The sequence below is a fragment of the Tachypleus tridentatus genome, chromosome 11, assembly GCF_004210375.1.
Source record: "Tachypleus tridentatus isolate NWPU-2018 chromosome 11, ASM421037v1, whole genome shotgun sequence".
Classification (NCBI taxonomy): domain Eukaryota; kingdom Metazoa; phylum Arthropoda; class Merostomata; order Xiphosura; family Limulidae; genus Tachypleus; species Tachypleus tridentatus.
In genome coordinates this window covers 61309257-61331320 of record NC_134835.1, presented here as the reverse complement: position 1 = coordinate 61331320, position 22064 = coordinate 61309257, and the positions used below count along the sequence as shown (strand labels likewise).

General features: G+C 30.0%; 1 protein-coding gene across 7 annotated transcripts in view; it reads right to left on the bottom strand.

The window, feature by feature from the left end:
• The window catches only part of LOC143232273 (methylosome subunit pICln-like), a 34645-nt gene extending 13474 nt beyond the window's left edge, over positions 1 to 21171 (bottom strand). For 4 of the 7 annotated variants that reach the window (XR_013017472.1, XM_076467461.1, XM_076467465.1 and 1 more), the window contains exons 1-4: positions 21078 to 21171; positions 6635 to 6809; positions 4846 to 4988; positions 4097 to 4186 (exon numbers count right to left, since the gene is read on the bottom strand). Coding sequence is in view for 6 of the 7 variants with exons in the window: in XM_076467461.1 (XP_076323576.1) it covers positions 4097 to 4186; positions 4846 to 4988; positions 6635 to 6753 (352 nt within the window). In the remaining variant the exon portion in view is untranslated. Of the gene's footprint in view, positions 1 to 4096; positions 4187 to 4845; positions 4989 to 6634; positions 6826 to 7665; positions 7742 to 16742; positions 16958 to 21077 lie in introns of those variants that run through there. The other 3 variants (XM_076467463.1, XM_076467464.1, XM_076467462.1) reach the window with 3 other exon arrangements.
• Positions 21172 to 22064: the final 893 nt, after the last annotated feature.

Sequence of the window (22064 nt, the reverse complement as noted above, 5' to 3'; positions counted from 1 at the left end):
AGCTTTTAGTAAACATGAATGGTTTGTTGTACACACAAAAAATCAGGATTTTTAATAGAGTAATTTCATTAAAGATATGGCAGTGAATTTCTGAAGCCTTTATTGAGTGAAAGATGAATTTCATTAGCCTCTATAACATCCTCAAAGAATATCAAGTTTTGTTTGTTAACACATTTTACTTATTTTTTCTACTCTAATACTAATTATAATGAAATACTAAATCATGATTGATGTACAATGAAGTGGAGTGTTGAAAAATATGAAATAAAATGAAAAATACCTTGTTCCCTTCTTCTGATGGACAACTTTCCTTGTTTCATGAGGTTTTTATTTTCATAGTTTTTAACTGTTAACTTTTTGACATTTGTTTTCTAAGTTTTGGTTCACTTTTCACATTTAGCACCTACATGAGCACTAATTATTCCATCTAAAAACAAAACAAAACAATACAGTGGAAAGTGATTAGCACAGCTTGTAACAATCACAAGCAAAGTTCAAGGCCCATGTGATGATTGGAAATGCAAACTGTAACTGAGCAAAGACTCATTTTTGTAGTAAGTCAGTTCTTCAAATAAAAGTTCTCAAAGCTTTCAACCATACATTTTTGAGAATGAAACATATAACAAGTAACATAATAGGATATCCTAAAACAACTATACTTTAACTGGCTCTCTAATGAATCTTTTACAAAAAAAACCGTTCTTTCTAATGGTTAAAACTAAGAATCTAATGTCAGACATAATTTGTAATATTTTATGAGAGAGAGTTTGAAGGCTAGAAATTTATATTTTTGCTCACCAATATTTATAGAATAATTGAATAAATGTGTGATTACTGAAATATCACAAGATCATATAAAACTACAACCTAAAATAGTCAATGTAAAGCAGACATCTCAATACAGAGATGTTAAGGTCAAGAACTTAAATATTTTTTTTCTGATACTAAAATTTAGATACTATAAAAATTTGATTTATTAATAATATTTTGATGCCAAGCATACTTACATACATTGAGAATAAAATTAATTAATTAAATTTTTAATGTAGCTTTGTAAACAGGCTGTTAAATGCACTTTGATCCTCCCATACACATCAGTTTAATACTACAATGGTACAAATGACAGGTTGAAAGACTAACAACTTATACTGCTGATTGATACCAAAGTTAAGACAACTTTGATCTGAACAATATTGATTTTAGTGAGGAGGTATCTTCCAGCCTTGGAATCACACAGCATACAAATAGAATCACCATTCAGTGTAATGAGATATGACTAACAGTAACTAATTCATGATCTCCAATTTATATACACACACACACAAAGGATAATGCTTTTAAGCATTCCACCACCCTTTGTTGGTCCCATATCAATCTAACAGAAGACAGGACCCTCCTCCCAAAGATATCAATTACAGGGTATTAGATAAAGCATCCTGTGATGACTTGCATCATTACCTATATTTGTTTGAAACTGCACGTGTTGTGTGCTATAGGGACATACGTTTCCACATCTTTAGTTGAAAAGTAAACATTTTTTAATTACGTTATTTTTCTCATAGTTCCTTACATTTGAGTGGGTTACTAATTTTAACTCTTCTTATGTGGTTTATGGAAGTACAGATGAAGGCCAAAACTACTTACCTAGTTCACTTGTGAGAATGACATTGTTGTTTTTAATTTATCAATCCTGTATTTTTGACCAATTGTAATAACCAATCATTACTTTCTTTTGTTAGAAACTGGAAAATTTATCAAGTTACTTAAGGCAGCATTGGAGTTTAGGAGAGAATAATTACAGAAGTTTAATAATAAATTACATAATTTTCATTTCTCCTTAGTTTTCTGCTGTTTTTCACAATTGGATTTCAACAGATATTTGGTAACAACATTCAGTTTCTTTTGAACTTTCTTCATATGTTTACTTGTGAGCATACCTCTTAGTTTAAACTTGTGTTCATGTTAAGCAAACGAAATTTAAAGTGTTGTAAAATTATTCACATTACTAATATTTAATGGTTCAAAGTAAGTGAATAAACTTAAGAGAGTACCACTGACTCAACTACTTAAGGTTTGAGTGCTTTAAATTTCAATGAGGAAACCAAGTAAGATCTTTGATTTTGCAGAGTGTTAATGTAAATTAAAGTAATGTAAACTTAACATAACTCGGGGTTCATCTGTATTTTGTGTTCTCTTTCACCCCTCTTTTACTATCATTTTCATGTGCTCTCTTAGAACATTTTGAAGCAACTGCTACTTTTAAACAGTCTTAAACAATTGCTTCAATGCTAAAAAAGAAACTAAAGAAAATTTAGGTTTCTGGGTGTAATACACACACACATGAAGAAATAAGATAAAAAAGGATACCTGTATTGCAAATTGAGGTTAATCATTAGGCAAAGCATAGTTAGCTAGTAGAATCATGAGTTAAAGAGTTATAAAAAAATTGTATCAATGCCTACCATCTCTGTGAAGACACTGAGAAAAGTGCTAGTCATAAGTTTGACAGTGATGAGTTATTGATGCAAATCTAGTACTACAGAAAAGGCTACTGAAAAGTTTATGATAACATCTAAACTCAGCAAGTTGATGTTAGATTCATTACTACAGAATGGAGTAGTGGTTCAAGTAAGAAAAAAGGTAACCGACTCGCTCACCATCAAAGTAACCAATTGCTCAAGAGTTTTGATTTTCTGGGGGTAAATCCTGATGAGTTGCAGAAATTAACCAATGAAATGTCAGAACTACTTGCAGGTAGTTATGCACTGTACTTGGAAGCATGTAAGAATACAGAGAAAATACTATATAAAAACTTATGTTTAAAGCTGGAAAGTTTAGTTCTCCAAGGTGATTCAAGAGTTCTCTAGTCTAAAGCTGCAACAGTTGCAGATTCTCTTCACAGCGAGCCAGAAGATACCTAACATACAATTTTGATGCAAGTAAGACTGCTATTTTTTGTTCAATCAATGTAGTTTAAAATAAAATAATAAAGTATACAAAATAAGTTGAAAAATAATGTCATTAATGATTAATTTAAAAGTCTGATTATTAAAAAATAACACTGTTAATGAAATAGCATATGTCGTTGTAAGAAATTAAATAAAAAAATGTATTTTGTGGAAGCTGACTCAGAACTGTTTTCTTTAGTCAAACCATAAATTTTCTCCAGTTAGTGACTTGTGAGCTTCACTTGCCACTGCAGTCCTCAATCAAATACATTTGATGAAATTGGCAGTAAGGTCAAAGCTATAACAACTAGCCTAAGGGCCTGCCCATTACAACTTCTTCACTCAAGGTTATTTAACACCAATAATGTATAAAAGATAAACAGATGACATATTTTTTGCTTAACTTATGAATGAATTTAACTCAAATATTAAATTTACTGTGAATAATTCAACAAAAACAAGACAGCTACTTCTCTTGAATATTCAGTGTATGTATAGCCCACACTACACTTATAATCATTACCATGACCCTGTTCCTAATATTTCTTTTACCAAAGAAATAATTTAAAAATTTTGAAATTATGTTAATAGAAAAAAAAATGAAGCACCACCAGGAATGAAAAACACACAGTAAGTAGAGACTCATATGGCCCCCAAGTATATTTCTGGGAAATATAAAATATTTTCCCATTTTAGAAAAAAATATTTAAATAAGTACTTCATCTAGACAGTTCTGATATTTCTTTATACTTTCTGCATATTTAGACAAATATTGGGTATTCTTAAAATTTGTTTTTTCCAACAATGAAAGACACATTTAATAAGGTGACATCTCATATAGGCCTATGGCTGAAGCTAGTGATGCTTTAATTAATTGTTTTTTAGGGTAATAAACTTTATTAACTTTATATGAAAAAACATCAATTTCAAAATGTGTAAGTATTATCATAACATTGTTCAAACTGTGTTAATAGATAATATTTTCTTTCATTTTAATTTCTTTTCCATTTTCAGCTCACAACCTGATATGTTCAAGTGACAGTAATAATCCATGAAAAGTTTAATTTATTCAAAATTAAAATATTTTAAAGAACTTTTATGATGTCCATTGAGAAAGTGAATAAAAACATTTTCATATTTAGACTTACAAACTCCAGTGTTTTCAGGAACAAAGCGAACCTCAGAGGTCTTGTTTTCTACAGTTCTTTCATTCTCTTCATGTTGTCCTTCCTCTTCATCTGAACCAAAGAATGTCATGATACAGAAATATCTTCCGATCCTACAGTAACTATTCTTAACATATATATATACACACACACACACACTAAGATGGCAATATGTGTGTATAATCAGTTACTTGCTGTTGTGTTGTCACCTCACTTTTTTTCTGGTTATTTAATCAAAATGGACGACTGATTTAAAATTTAGAAGTTCTGTACAAGTAAGACTGACAATGAAAGTGGTGAAATTAAGGGTTTATAACCCTTCTTATAGAACTAGTTTATGATAGTTAACATAAACATGAATTATACTTGTATACAAACTCTTACTAGTAATTCAAAAATTCTTGAAAGAAAATGTAATAATTATATGAAAATTGCATTAAACTTTCGTGAAAACTCTAGGATGTTTTGTAATAAATTATGAAGAACATATGAACTATCACAAATTTAAAAAGCATGTTGTTGACATTAACTTTGATTTGTAAATGTAAAATAAACCTATGTAATGTGTAAAATGACAGAGCATGGCAAAAAAGTATCTGAACTTCTTATTTCTATGTAAAGACAACTTTCATAATATGGGAAATTACTAATAATTATGAGGTCCTATTACAATGATAATTGCATAAAATTTATACAAAGATCACATAATAAAGTAAATAACAGAAACATACCATTAGTTTCCAAATCAGCATCAATCATTAAATACAGACATTCATGAGGAAAAGCATTCAAATCTCGAGAAACTGCATGAAGTGTGATAGAGGGATACTCCAAAGAAAATCCTTGACCACTTTCTCCAACCCAAGAAACTCGACTAAATGTTTAATGTAGAGGAAAAAACAATATATAAATATACTGTTAAAGTATATTGATTTTAATTTATGAAAAATCATCAATTCCATGTAATAACATAGCATCTACATAGCATTATAAAAAGTATAGTAGTCTGATAATTGTTTAATTTTGAAGTCTAAGTTCAAGGGAGGTCCAGTCCAATCTACACTTTGACCAATGTGTATTATTGGGTTAAATTAGTTTTGGAGAATTCCACTTCTCATTAATAACCCTAAACACAAGTTAACCAAAGAGAGATAAGCCAGGCCTATATCACAGTAGAAAATATCAAATACACCACTGGTGTTAATGTGCTTTGTATTACATCTGCTATTGTGCAGCTACATAATGTAAAGAACTGAATAATGGTCAATAACACATTTTCTTCACTTCACCTATCCAGTATATAGATGTTTCTAATAGTGAATACAAACACATAAAACTCTTTATGTCATATTATGGTACATAATGTACAAGAACATTAAAACAGCTATTCCTAAAGTCTAGGATCTTCAAAATGAAAGCCATGATTGTTTAAACAGAAGCATAATTCTGTTTTTAAATTCTGATACTAGAATATTTTTATTCTTAAATTATTTCTTGAGCATTTGATTTTTGAGAAATTCTGAGACTGTCTGATAAAAAAGCAATTATTTTTTTGATAATTTTTGCACATGAATGTTAATTTAAAAAAGCTTAATACTTGATTGAAATAATGTGAATGTTATAAGAATTAAAAACAAATTATTTTTTAACAATTATTTCTTCTACATAAGATATTTCTGTTTTAGGATTCTTAGCTTAAAAACATAATTTATAGGATTCTTTGAGTTGTGAATATCATTTCAATTTTTCTAAGATTAAAAACCACTCCCTTATTGCATTCAAATGTAGTGGGTGACAAGACAAAACTGGACTCTAGCATCAAGTTTTTCCCACCTTATGAACTTCAAATTCAGATCCACTTCTTTTACAAATAAATTTTAAAAACCTTACACAACCTTATTCAACAATTCAATAAGTATAAGTTCATAATGACTCAACATTTTCCACAGATAGGAATATATATAAGTAGGCTTCATCTTTTAATCTATAAACCCTTGAACTACATGCTTACCAAATGTGACCAGGGGTTATCACAACTGCAAAGCATAATTAAAATCATCCCTGGGAATAAAAAGTATTTTGATAAAAGTGTCTAATATATGATGGATGATTTTGGAACACATTGTAGATTATATTGATGTGTGCATCTATCTACTGTATCATAATAAGAGACAATGGCAGATATTGTTAAAAGATGCAAATACATTTAACATCACAACCAAAAAGTTTCATAGTAAAGAATACCCAAATGCTATATTTTTATGAAGTAAAAATTTTGCCTATTTCACTAAAATCTAAACCAAGCTGTTTTTTACATCAAAAGATGTCCACAAGAAGGAAAACTTTTTTGGACCACATTTTTCATTAGCACTCTGGATGTTGAGATTTGATACAGCCAAGAAACAGCAGCTCTTAACAGGTCATGATGTGAAATTTCTTAGCTGTTATGAGTTAATACAATATGTTTAAGACAATGATTTAAAGGTTATCAGTTTTCATGTAAGTGTACATACTGCTTACCTTTCTGCTATATAAAGAGTTCCTTTTCCTAAATCTTTTGACTTAATATGCGCTGCTATATTTGGTTCTTGATGATGAATTCCTTCTGTGGGAGGTGGAAATGTGGTGATAACAACCATTGCTTCCTAGAATACGTGTGTGTGTGTGTTCCGACACTGACTCACACGTTTCTTTCCTATAGAAAACAAATACTGCAAATTGTGAAAAAAAAACCTGTTCCATAAAAACACATCAGCATCACATACATATAACTGTTGTTACAACTGATTTAAAACAATGATATTCTTAAATATAATAGCATCTCTTCATATCCTATTGTCACAAAATTAATGTAAAAAGAATAACCTCTTTTAAACAATACAACATTATTACATTAAAATGAGTCCGAGAAATTTCATTGCAGAGAACTTTTGACATGGAGTTTTTTATGGTATCCAAGTTACCAACACATTGTTACAAGTGTTTCTTGTGACTGGTGCATTTTGTTTATAGATTCACCACTATCACTTCTATTACCACCTCACCCATCTCTTCCAGAGAAGGGCCAAAAGTTTTCAGATTTGACAAATCTTGTATACAGATAAAAAAAATTTAAGTTTGACTAGTATGTTAGATTAAAATAAATGTTTTTGTAGACCTAAATCACTTTCACTGTAATTTTTATTTTATGTAATGCTGTTCACGGTAATCCATACTCCCTGCAACACATCATAATATAGGCTTAGACATGCCATCACTCTCACAGTGTTGTACAGTTTTTGAAGTCCACAAATGACTGTACAATCTACAACCCATTATTATTTATTTATTACTGTCATCAATCAATTTTATATTTAAAAAACCACCTGTCATAAAATCAGTATTTGAAACAAAACCTGCCATGTCATATAAATGATGCAACAACAATGCACGTACTACAAGTTGTCCTAGTAACAATGTGGCAATAACTACATGTCCACAACAGAATGTCCAAATCCCCATCAATAAAATAAAATAGTAATTTTAAACAAATCTTTACTAGTCTTACTCACTGTATATGATTGCTCAACTGCACTTTTTGTGTACCACATGCAACTAAAATGCTATTACACTCTTCTTGGAGGAAGACTATACAGGTAAAAGATAGATTTATTAAAAATTATTTGTGTTATTGTGAATTAATATTACACAAACTACAATAGATTACTCTTTATCAACATTGTATACCACCTAGAAAGAAAAGAATTTGCTTGGTTACAGTTACATCATGTTTATTCAAGAGAGCACCACATGCCAGAAGTTTTAAAATAATGAAGAAAATCACAAAACGGAATATTGATTTCAGTTGACTAGCTGTTGAGAAGAATAAATTTGTGACCACATTATTTTAATTGCATGACTGTTCCAACAGGCTTACCTTTTTCAGTTCTGAGTGGTGTTATTAAAAAGATACAGTACTTGGTGTATCAAAAAAGCAAACACAGCATAACAAAATGGATAAAATAAAAATATTACAATTAATATATTTTCATTTTCATGTAGTTCAATGAAAAAAAATGAAATTCCAATATGAAAAACATTTTTGACTGTTACCTTAAACAATATGGTTTAGACTGGTATCAACTCTATTTAAAAACATTAAGTACAGTTAATGCAGCTGTGAAAACTGGGCTTGGGACAAAAACATAGGATTCTTAGTGTCAGTTCCAGCACTTTCATAAGTAACTCAAGCTGCTGAGTGTCATGAAAAGATTGATCAGTTTAATGATAAGCCAAAGTATAATGATCAGAAGTCCCTGGAGGATGAGGCAATATAGCTCTCAAGATGGTGTGGCATGCTTCTGTAACAGAGGGTTGTTGTATGATGTTTTACATATTAAGATGCTGTGAACCACATCAATCATAAGGTAAGAAAGAAGAGAGATCAAAAGTTGTGGAATGCAAAAAGAATTTTGTATTATGGAGGGCAGTACTGAACAAGAATACTATATATAAGAGAGTAAGTACAATACTGTATCAGAAATCACCAAGTTTAATGAAGATGAAAGGACAATAAGCATGTTATGGCAAAAAATATAAAAAAAAGAGAGAATAAGAAAGAAATGAAGAGCCAATAAATCTGACATTATAACAACACACTGTGAAGTTACAAAAGACAATGCAATGACAGCTTGGTTAAATTCTCATGTCAAACATGTTGAAGAAAACATTTGTTGGTGAGCTGATTTGTAAATGTAGTCAATGATGATAATCACGTAAAAATCACTAGGCATGATGACAAAACTACTGATAACTAAAACAGTTGAAGAAAACTAGTTACAAAAACAAAACTCCTGATTGGATGAACCTTACCTAAGCAATAAAGTGGGCATCTAATAACTTCTAACGCTATGCATCATTCTGCAGCATGTGTGTTCAATGATTTTTGTTGGCTTTGAAGTAAAAAATACATTAGGTGTTTTACAGTACTTTATATGAACAATGTAAAACAATTAGTACTGCTATTAATTATCAGTTTAAAAAATGCAGTCACAGGTTTTCAGGGATAAATATGACAAACCAAAAGCATCAGTTGGGTCAGTGCAACATACACCCTGCAGTAAAGGTAAGTAAAACTTAATTTTTTTGATATATGAATGATTTTAAACAAGTTTGATTCACCCAAGAATTTTAAATTTGAGGTTGTATATTTTTTAAACTTGAACATTATTTACAATCTGAGGAATGCTTATTCAATCTCTCTTAATATAAGCTACATGGAAACATTATACAGGACAAACTTTAGGAGAGAGAAGTTACTTATCCAGTGAGACCTTACATATAACTAACTCAAGACTTGCAATAAGCAAAGGTTATTGTCACCTTGACTTACATTATGACTAAAATTTAAAATGCAGACCAAATTAATACTGAATTGAGTGATTACTGAAAATGACTAGAAAACTGTTTCTTCTAGACTGAAGTATCATTACATCAACTGAGAGTAGATGTTTCAAGATGTATACAGTATGTTTGAAGAATACATACAAAATGCATAAACTACTAAGACTAGCTGATGCAAAGCAGTCCAATACATGATCAAGTAACTGTAAAATTTAGAATTTGACAATCCTGCACCTTTAGGCGATGATAATTACTACACATTTATGGGAATCACCAAAAAGCAGTTACATTAAATAACATGCCTAATGGGCACATGAACAGTGCTTAACTTGTAATATATAGAATCATTTAACTACCGAGCAGGTTACACAAAATATAGATTTATTTTAAATGTGATTATATACTGCACAGGTGGTGCATACTGATAACATGTTTGTCATAAATAAAGAAAATTATAATGCAAGTGTCTTCATTTATCACTACTATCAAGTTCTACATATGTACATGTCAGATTCTTTATAGCAGGTGTCTGTAATTTGTTGCACAGTGTATATTTTAACAATAAAAAACACACAGTCCACTTGCTTTAAAATAATAATTCAAAACAAGTCAAATATATATATATAAATGTTTGTTACACTGTTGGTTATCATAGTTGTATTCAGAGCTTTAAACAATTGTCTTTTTTTCATTAAAATTCACCCAGGTTTGTTCAATTACTTTAGAACACAACTGACAAGATAAATTATTTCTTTTTTACTCTGTTATTGCAATGCAATTGATAATTTTACTTTAAAAATTGCCACTATCTGTTTTTTATGGCTAAACTCACAAACATGTAGTCTAGTTCTAACTTTTCATATAACTGATTTAACTCTATACCACTAACTAACATGTATATATATATATATATATTAAGGATATATACAGGATTGTTAAAATAACAAATTTGGTTTTTAAATATTCCAGTAATACTTACAATGGATAATCTATTCTGATTAACATAAAGACCTACACAAGTTAATGACTTTCAAGGATATAACATAAGCAACATTTTAAACATGTCACAAGGTCTGTGAATAATTTCAGCCATATCTGAGGAAACTCATTTTGGGTCTTTCACATTTCACATTTTTAGTACTTACAAGTTTAACAGCATGGTTATAACCTTCCCGAACAGACTGCACAAAGCATATGAACATATGTAAACCTCTAACCTATGGACGTTTATTAATACTGAAACTCCTATACTATACATTCATATACAAGTCATTAGAAATTTTAAAAAGGATTGAAAAACTTTACAAGCATTAGATGTTGAGTATCATTTCAGTCAATCTTCTTGAAATGTAAAATAAACAATTATGTAATATTAGCTTTACACAATTTCCAAGTAATAATGGACTAAGCATGTTCAAGAACTATCTTACACTGAATATGTGGTGACAATATAGTGTGGGGAATTGACAACAAAATTTGCTGAACATTTTGTGAAAGTCATTTTGGTGAGCTTGTGCTAAATTTTGTTAGCAGCATGGGTAAAAAGTTGTTTTAATAAATAAAGTGTTTCTAAAAAAAAGTTGAAAGGGGCGAATGGGTAATTAGTATTAACTTAAAATTAGATAAAGCTAGCTATTTATAGTAAAACTAAGGCAGTGAGTAACTACCAATAGGAAATGACAATTGCAATGCAGTTATGAACACAAAAGGGTCTTTTCTGTTTACCTGATAATTTCTTAGATTAGTTTAACAAAATTTATTTCTGTAATATTATTCATCTTGTTTAAGTAAACTAATCTTCATTAGTCCAATTTCCATTTTTAAGTTACTTTAAATTAGTCTTTAAAGTACTTATTTTGCAAATAATGTTTTCTGAAATAATAGTTAAACTATTTTGGAAGCTTAGCATACACTATTATAACTGGTGTTGGTTTTTATGGTGAATAGAGATAAGTTAGTTTTGTGTAACTTTTAGGACTTTCTTATTTTTATGCTTCATTCTAGAGTCTTGGGTTTTTTCTTGTGCCTGGTTATTATGGTCCAAAGTCGTGAAGGAGTAAAAGGCACGGCATTTGTGGGAGAGCTTCAATGCAACAAGCAGATCATTTCTCAAGTAATAAATTACTCTGTAAATTTCAAAAGTTTAGAGTAATTTGATATCCACTTGTTAGTGTACGAGGTGAAAATTTCAGCAAAATGAATCAAAATGTTATTGTGGTGAACAAAAGAGAAAATGAAGCAAGTTAATGACAAACTAAAGTCATTATGTCAAAAAATATTTTATTTCTCTAGTTTGGAAAATGTAAGGATCACTAAATTTTTGTATTAAGACTACTTTGTTTATTTGTAAGTAAGCACAAATGGCTGTTGGTGTTCTGCCCACCATGGATTTCAAAACCAGTTTCTCGCATTGTAAGTCTTCAGCTATACCACTGTGGGGCATATTAAGACGAGAGATGGGTGATTTAATCAACATAATTACCAATGTCTAGTAAACTAAAAAATTAATTTATGATTAAATCAGATGTCACAAAAATAATAAACCAATCAAAATTAGGTTTTCTTATTACTTTTTTATCAATTATTCCAATTATCCAAGTAATAAAAAAATATACATTTTATATTTTTGGTGTTAAGTGTGCTGGCTACCTGTGCTGTGCCCAAGTTTCTACATTTCAACTTCATTCAGCTTTAGTGATTTGAAAAGGAGACTCAGGATATGGATGTCTCAGATTTGATTCCAACTTCCACCAAACTTACTTTCCCTGTCTTTGTTATGGTAAAGCTATTAATGTTACCTGCAACTGTCACTAATTTTGAACTGCTAATTGAAGGGAAGGGTAAGTGATTTGCAACATAATTCATTAAGGTTTTCTTTGAACCGGTAACTAGAATGAAGTAAACCATACTATAGCACCTGACAATGACTTTGTTTTTCGTTCTTAAACTACTGACTAGAAAGAATAGAGCTGGCTGGCAATACTCCCCACCAACATTTGTTTATATAACATAGTTTGAGAAACACTGTACTAATCAGTTAGGCTGTTGATAATTCTATTACCAAATACTGATAATTGTCTAACGTTAACTATGACATTATTAAACAATTGTATTGAAAATTATGTATACGATGCAATGCAGAAAAAAAAACAATAACCAGAACTACTTTATCAAGTATGTAGTTCAAAATAGTGCAAAAGATACACATGCAGGTATGTAAGTTCATTAACCAGTAATGGCAGATCCAAGGAGTAACTGAAGTAAAAAAAGCTTTCATCAAGCTTAAAGGATGAAAATAATCCAATAACACAAGCAAAGAGTTGTTTTTTGTGCAGACAGAAAAGTCTGAATATGATACAAGGTGTTCAATATGAGAGTTTTGATGAATGTAAGAGGTTTAGAGTAAAATAATTTCCATTGTTAACTATGTTAAAGCATGTTGACAAAGAGAGCTGGAGAAATGTTCAGTAATGGTAAAGAAAACTCAAATTTTAGGGGATAATGTCGTGAATTTTATAAAAATAAAACAAATAATAGATAATTAGTTTAATAAAAAAGATTCAAAAGAGCTTTTGGTTGCATTTAGAATATTAAAATTCATTTCTCTTATAGTATTGGTTAAATCAATATTATGATTAGAGCTAGGAGATTAGTGGAATTTGTTAAGTAATTAATTGTTGGGCTCATTAATGCATTTCATATACTGATTATTCTCACATGAAACCTGAAGAGTTGGAATAATCCAAAATAGTAATAACAGGACACTAAACAATTTTGAATTAATCCTATGATTTTGGCTCAGTCAAAGTGGATGTCATGTTCTGTTACAGAGTTTAATTTTAACTTTAATTACACAACTACCATAAATGTATGTTAATATACACTGCACTAACATGTAGTTTATAACTGAATGTTTTATATCATCTTATTTTTAATTTCATTTTTAGCTTTCCTTTATTTGCTTTTTGATTTTCAGGGTATAACCGCATAGAAACACAGGCTACTGACAAGTTAAAATATAAGATTAGAACCTTCCACCTTCTTGATTTTCTGAGATATAATTAATCACACCTGCTACAGAAGCTCCTCCCACCTCTTCATGCTTTTAAAGCCACTTACTTACACCTATTTGCCATTTGAACATACCTAAAAACCAATATAAAAAGCATTTTGAACACTGGGTAAACATAACTATTGTCTATTTGTTTTTTCAATCAAAACCACTATTTTGTAAAGGTCTTGATGTGCGTATGATAGCTAGTGCTGCAAACTATAACAGAAATTTTTAGATCTACAGTGCTTTACAAAAGTACTCACTCCTGCAAAGTCTCCACATTTTGTTGCCATCTGAGCTTGCAATCATAAAACATTCAAATGGGACTTTGTATCTGGAATCTACACAATATACAATGTACTGAAAAAACTAAAGAAATGCCAACATTATGCAAGTTATATTTTTGAAGAAAATTAAAATATTCTCAATTGCATAACTATTCAATCCTTTGCTACAACAATCCTAAATCAATTCAGTTGTAAAATATTAGTTTGAGAGGTCTCAAAATTAGTGTAATGTTCTCTGTTTGTGTATAATCAGAGTGGTTTAACTTGACTTCACAGTAAATGAATCTTTTCAAGCTACAACTCGCATGGTATTAAAACAAATCAACCAAAAAAACTAAAGAGCTTTCCAAACAACTCAGATATAAAGTGATAGAGAAGCACAGGTCAGAAAGTTACAAGAAAATTTCAAAGATGCTGTTTATTTCTTTGAGTATAGTGAATTCCATCAGTAATAAGTGTCAATAAGTAATAAATATTGTCACTATCCTCTCCTTTCCATATCAGGCCACCCTTCCAAATCAAGTTGCAAGGCAAGCAGGAAACTGGTTAGGGTTGTCACTGTAAAGCCAACAATGACTTTAAAATATTTGCAGAGTTCCATGTCTGAGATGGGAGTCAGTGTTCATACATTGAAAAATCCCAGTCTCTGCATGAAAATGGCCTGTAGTATGGGCAAGTGGTAAGAAAAAAAGCCATTATTGAAAAATAATTATCTTAAATCTCTTAATGAATTTGGGACAAAACACATAAATGTCATTGCACGAATGTGGCAGAAAGTTTTGTGGTCAGATGAAACAAAAATTTAGCTTTTTGGTCTGAATTCAAAACATTACATCCAGTACAAGCCCAACACTCTACATCATCCACTCAACACCATCCCAACTGTCAAGTATAGTGGTAGAAGAATCATGTTATGGGAATGCTTTTCATTAGCAGGGGCTGGAAAGCTTGTAAGCATAGAAGGAAAGATGGATGGTGGAAAGTACAGTCAAATTATAGAGTAAAACCTGCTTGAGTTAGTCAAGAATCTAAAACTGAGTCAAAAATTCATATTTCAGCAGGATAATGATCTGAAGCACAAGGCCAAAGTCACACTGGATTGGTTTCAAAAAAAGAAAGTGGATGTCCTGGAGTGTTCCAGTCACAGTTCTGACTTGAATCCAATAGAAAATTTATGACAAGACTTGAAAACTGCAATCCATCAACAATCCCTAACAAACTTGTTGGAATTGGAGAAATTTTGTCAAAAAGAATGGGCAAAAATTACAACATCTCATTGTGCAAAACTTGCAGAGACCTATCAAAAAAGACTCACAGCAGTAACTGCTGCCAAAGATACTTCCACCAATCAGAAAGTTCCAATTTATACATTGTTTTTGTATGTGTATCTGACATTTAACATCTTTTGTACATAAGTTAAGCTTGGTCATTTGAGTTTTGAAGAAAAACAAATTTATTAAAAAACAAAGTTTATATTATTTGTATTCCATAAAAATGTGACATTACCATTAGAGGGTGAATACTTTTGCAATGCACAGTATTCATAGCAGATATAGAAAGCCTGATAAATTACAGTAGCTTTGGGGCATTCTATTCAGGTATGCGATATATTTTTGGGGTTCTAAAATGCTAGTTATTTTTGGACAATTAACACAGAAAAAGTAGATTCAAAAAAGTTGGTACAGCAGTGCCTAGTAGATACAACCTCTCCTAATAATAACTTATTTTTAGACGCATTTTTTTTCTGTGCAGGGAATGATTTTATATTGATCTAACCTCCCATGAATAACCTGAAAGATGTGACATACAACCATGATTTCTTGGCAAAAAGATAATGATCTCTCTATAGCAGGTTTTCATCATTTCAATAAAAACATATAAACATGATTAGTTTGTTGTATGTTTTATTTATTTGATTTTAAGTGTATATGTATGCACTGTAATCTGAATTGGTGACAATTCAATAGTAGTTTCCCGATGTCTGCAACTGGTGAGTGATTTGATGTCACACCACACAATACAAATGAATTTGAAGATTTAAACTTTCATATTTTGTGTAATATTCTTCAAAATATGAATACCTTTATTATTTAATGTGATCAGAAAAAATGAATAATTTCAACAGCAGTTAGTGCTTAATCACACCAGTGGGAATGAAAATGTTTTGACAGGTAGTATGCAGTTGATCATGAATATGAGACCATAATATAAGCTGGGAAAACCCTCACAAGCCAGACAGCAGTCAGATTGAGCATCTTCTTTAAACTTCAGATAATGCCTGAGTGCAAACCAGCCTGTGGCTAAGGAAATTCCTAAGTTTCTTTATGTATAATTTTTTTATTTATTGTTATACATTTTAACTAAAATATAAAAATCAAAAACTTATTACATTAAGTAAGTTAAAAGAAAGAAAAATGTAATAAACTGCTTGTGTTCACTCTTCAAAGAACACAAACAGTTTGAGGTCACATCATGTAGTTTTACTATTTGTATACCATGAGCTCTTCTCTCTCACACTGGGTAATTTGTTGTTTGTAATAAAAGGGAATCAGAAAAACAAAACTATAAAATTAAATGAAGACAGAAGTGAAATATGTTAGAAGTTTGAACTCTTACAATAAGTAACTATAACTGTTAGTTACAATCTACAATCATACTAGTTTCTATTTCATATTGTTAAACTTTTTACTTTACTACAAATTGATTTTATTACAGTTGGTAAAATAAATAAAGTATAAAAGTTTATCCCAAAAAATTTTGCTGTTATGAAATACATATAGTAAACATTACTATAAACTGCTTTATTAATAGGGGTGTTGCACCAATATATCTCCCGATACCATATACACAGGTCTTACTGAAAAGAATAATGAGAAATCACAAAGGTACTATTTTGATTGCTTACACAATTGAAATATCCAGAAACAGCAACAGTCAGGAAAAACAATTTTGATAAGTTGATCAAATTCAGGATATTAACACTTTTGCAACAGGTCAGGGTTCAAAGGCCTTGTCATCACATTTGTTGACTTGCATTCAATATTTTATTGAACTACTTTTTGATGAATTTATGTCAGTAAGATTGGAATCAAACTGTAGATTTGAATTCACACTTTAATCTTATATACAAGTTCTTAATTTAAAAATAAATATTAAAAGAACACATTTAAGTACAGATTTTAGTGAGTCACATGATATGTTAAATGTAGCACTGTATAAAGTTAAATATTTGTGATGTCAAAGAACTAAGTCTATAGTTTTGTACAAATTAGAAACTCAAATTACTAATATTAACAAGCTAGAATATAAAATAAGAACCTCATATTTTTTTATTTTGATGGGATATGGTTTAAGTACTAAATCAAACAGGGTGGCCCCTTTCAACTCCTTCCATTTTTTGAAACAGTCCCTCATATACTCTTACTATAGGTAATTGATATATGAATACCCAATCAACAGCTTAGAATATCCCCTGGTGGTTTTCTCAGCCATTTTAAACTTTGAAAAGCCACCTCGTTCTGTAGATCCAAGTTTTCAAGGAAGTAGGTTGTGTCTTTGGTCTGCTCGATATTTCATATTTTTTAAAATCTAAACAATCCTTAGTTACTATGCTTAAAAAATTATAGTGCAATCCATTGATATCAGTGTAGTTATTTATGATTTTTTGGCTATTAAACTATATATATATATAACTTTAAAAATGTTGTTTGATATCTTCCATGCGCTAAATTTTAAAAGGCTTAACAACCTGTGTTGAGCAACAACCAAATACAAAGGTCATAGCATGAAAAGAATTGTTTGCTTTATTTCTTGGCTTACTGCTGTATATTTAAAAAATAATAATTTTAATAATTTATTTTGAAATAGTAATAATCTATATATATGTATATATAATGTAAATAATTGAAATGTAACTGTATATTACAAAACACCAGTCCACTAAAACACAGCAAAAACAGGGAAGACTAAAGATCAGTTTCATATTACTGAATATGTGACCCAAGTGCACGTGTACTGCATCAATGCAAGCTATGTAATATAGGGTATGCATGACTAGAAGGTCAATATAATACAAATTAATAAATGTATGTTCATATACAGTGTAGAGAGTTAAGATACTTAGACTAAACATTTGTATTTTCATATTATAGTATGTAGTCACTCTAGCATGAAAAAAGCAACATATATATTTCCTAATTTTTGTATAATAGTTATGAGGTTGGTCAAATGACAGACCACAGATAGTTATAGAAGATAATAAAATATAGTCTTACTTAAAACAAATGTCTGAAATGTGTTGGAGGGTTTAAGAGATTACCCAAATAACATTTGAGATTTTTGTGACAAAGAATAGTTCTCTTAACCATGACATAAAGTCACTCTTATTTTTGCAAACAAATTATTAGTAAATACATTTGATTAAAAAAATGTTTTTTATACAAAATGCTGTATCAAAAGTTATAATACAGATACTTAATGTGTGCAAATGCATAGACTAATTTGTGTATATTATACTGAGCCCATTGCAAAAGGGTTAAACACTGTTTTTATGGAGTGTTATTAAATTGATTTCTTCTAACATGTACTGGTACTATATACTAGGTTTTCTTTATAGTTAAGATATTATATGTGGTACCATGACAAGTATTTCAGACCCAAAATTTAATCAGTATGCTCAATCAAACAGAATCCTCATGACATGCCTTTGGTACAAATATATAGGAATTCTGAAGAATGATAAATATTCTCATCCTAGCTCATTCAGTTGTCAGTATGGATCAGTGAAGTGAAGCATTGTGCATAGAATTAGCACCATAAAAAAGGAAAGAATGGCAAAATATTCTCTTGTCCAAACACTTTTTTCACAGTACTGTATGCTAATAAAAATGTATAATGACTCAGCACTGTTACTATTAAGAATTCTGAAGCAATAACTATAGGAAGTTTTAATGTTAGATACATTGAGATTATATAGTTAAGTAGTGATGGAATAGACACTTTTGGAAGTGATTAAGGATTGTTTTCTACACCATGGAGATTGGGTGGGTGAACATTTGGAAAAAAAAAGAGATGATGAATGCAAAATTAGAGGTGTTGCTCTATTGTGAAATTTGATTACTAATTTTCATTAAACCAATTATGAAGTCACATAACAAAATTTATCATTAGCAACTTGGGCTGAGGGTGATGCGAAACTTTTTTAAAACATTTTTTTATTCAAGAGAGGAACATTCCTAAAAAAATAACAAAGAGAAAATAAGGGATAAATATAATCAATTTCAAAGTTTATAATTGAAGAGCTATAGAACAGTTAGGGATCTGATTAAAAAGAAACTGAAAACTTAAAAAGAGTCTATGAGGAATCATCAAAGTTAATGATTTTATTTTCAGAAAGCTTGGAATTTACCAGATGGATACCATCCCTGGATGGTAAGCAAAATAGTTGAGAGACTAAAAATAGATAACACACTATGACAAGATAAGGTTTTCTCCCTATTTTTAAAGTAGATGTAAGGTCAGATATGGGCACCTTTTTCTTTTATTTTTGATAACTCAACAGATGGTTTGTATCTTAAAGCAGATAAGATTTAACATGAAAATTAGAAGCCTCTTTCTTATTTCTGTAGGCTGATAAATGAAGCTTTGCAAAATCATTTAGTGAAATATGTTACTATGAGAGAAAGCTAAAATAAATTCACTAAAATATTTTGTCTTACTACTTCTACCTTTTCTTCAGGATGTATCTTAAATAAATTTTGGGTGTCTCCAACATTCAAATATGTTGAATGATAGAGAGTGGAAGCCTTTCTGGAAGCAAAAGCATAATTAATTTGCATTTTATATTAAGTTTATCAAACCACAACTACAGTATATAGCTTCAGTTACTTTTTAGGAAATTATTAATACCTCTCTTAAATGTATGAAAAGTGCTGGTCTCTACTGCTAGCAAAGCCAACTAATTTCAAAAATCAGTAACACTGTTAGAAAACTGAAACTGTATGAACTGGAGTCTGTTCAACATTTTTCCTCTTGTCACATTATCTATAAAGTATGAAAAAAATGGATGCCTTTATCCAGTTGATTCCCTAAATAATCTTGTAACTTCAGTAAATTTATCTTTGACCATTTTTTATCAAGGTATGTTTAGATCATTTTAATTAACCCTTTCATCCAATGAATCATCCTAATAGCATTCCTTTAAATCATTTCAATATCCTTTCTTTAATAAGGAGACCAAAATTATATCCAATATTCAAGTGATGTCAGAATAATGATTCATATATAGAAGTAATTTCCTCTCTTGACTTGCAATCTGCATGTCTAAAAAATACATCCTTAAAAGTGTTAACTTTGCTACAAACAGAATACTGTTCTGATAGCTTGAGTGTCTTAGAAACCATTATAAAAAATCTTCAGTTATGCTACTGCAAGCAGATTCCCATCTATATCTAACTGGAAATAAGGCTATATGAGAATGGTAAATGTAACAAACTGCTCAAGTAAAATAAAAAAAAAAGGCAAAAGTTTGCAAGATTTAAGGTTGTACATTTAAACCTTACCAGTTTATCAATACAACAAAGAATATGAAACTTGAGATATGGACAAACCACCAGTAGGCAGTTATGTCTTCAGATAGAAAGAGTATCCACCCTCATGGCTTATCTAGCTATACCTGTACAATGAAACTATTTAACGAAACTCTAGACACTTTTGGTACCCAGTGGTTATGATGAAAAAACAAAAATATGCCATAGGAATTAGAACTTCGAGTGTAGGATTGCATACCAGTATCTTAATGCTAGGGTGAAGGTCTACCTTCAGTTAAAGAAATATATTTATTAAGATAATATAGTACAGAATAAATAAAGTATCAGACTCTGAAGTTTAAACCTTAAATTGAATGTCATTTTAAACAAGAAGCTCACTCTTTTTAATATATGTGAATCTGTAACTCTTTTTAAGCATCGGGTTATAAAATTTTTCCTTCACTACTAAAAGAAAGAGATGACTTTCGAAGAGGAGTCTCAAACTCAAGCGAGTTGAGTAAAATTCAGTGCCAAAGTCGCTTATTTGTTGTTTAAATTAATTGTATTTGTAACATCATTATTCAAATATCCAAAATTAACCTAAGATGTGAGTATATACAATATTGGTTATTTTAAATTATTATATTTTGTACAAAAACATGATAGAATAGAACGATTTACTTATTAGTAATAAGACAAATAACATTACTAACACTTTCACCCTCAATCCTAATATCCAACAATAGCACTAGTATAACGTACACACGAGTCCTAAAGCGTCCTCTAACTTAAAATGCTCGTTCTTTTTCTTTTCCGCAAAAACATTGAGTAATTGTGCTTTTCAGTAAAAAAATGTATATATGTTACTTTCTAAGATATATAACTCAAAAGAGTCGTTCATAAAACAAACGCTTCAAAAGGAAGTTAGAAATATTTCTTGACACAAATAATATTTTGAATAACTGGAAATTGTTACTTTTAAATTTAATTATAGTATAAGATTTGATTTTATGAGAGGTGTGTAAAAGTTTTTCTTCATGGTGCCCTCCTTTCTAAACATGCTTTCTCTTGCGCTCCTTCATAATCAGAAAAAAATAGAACATTATGTTAGGCCTGTTATATTTTTGACACTACATTCTTAATCTAGTCCATTACAGACTTTCAACATTTATATGACTATAAATTAATAGTATTTCAACCACACTTACAATTTGTTATATCCATTGCTGACAACGCGTTTTGTTTAATTCACAGCTGTTTAGGCCGAATTAAACACAACGAACAAAGAAGTGGCCAGAATACTATTAATATGGCCAATTTTTACAACAATAATTGTTACGGTGTAAATGCCGTTTACAAGCTGGCGAAGTATTATTGTATTAAATATACTTGTTATAAGATATTATGTTACATCAATTTCTTATGGCAAGTATAATTAAAAGAATCAATGCTTCGACAGCTTACAAAAGACGTTCATACCATAAAAATTAAAAAGGTTTAAAATGATAAATAGTATTAAGCAAACAGCTTTAGTTTACTCCCCTATTAATGAATATCAAGACACTATCACTATCCAGTAGTTATTATGATGAACAGATCAAAGTATGCTATGGAAATTAGAATTAAGAATATAAAGTTTGAGACCAATATCTAAATGTTAACGTTCAAGAAATAAAGACTATAGCAAGTTAATGGAACTA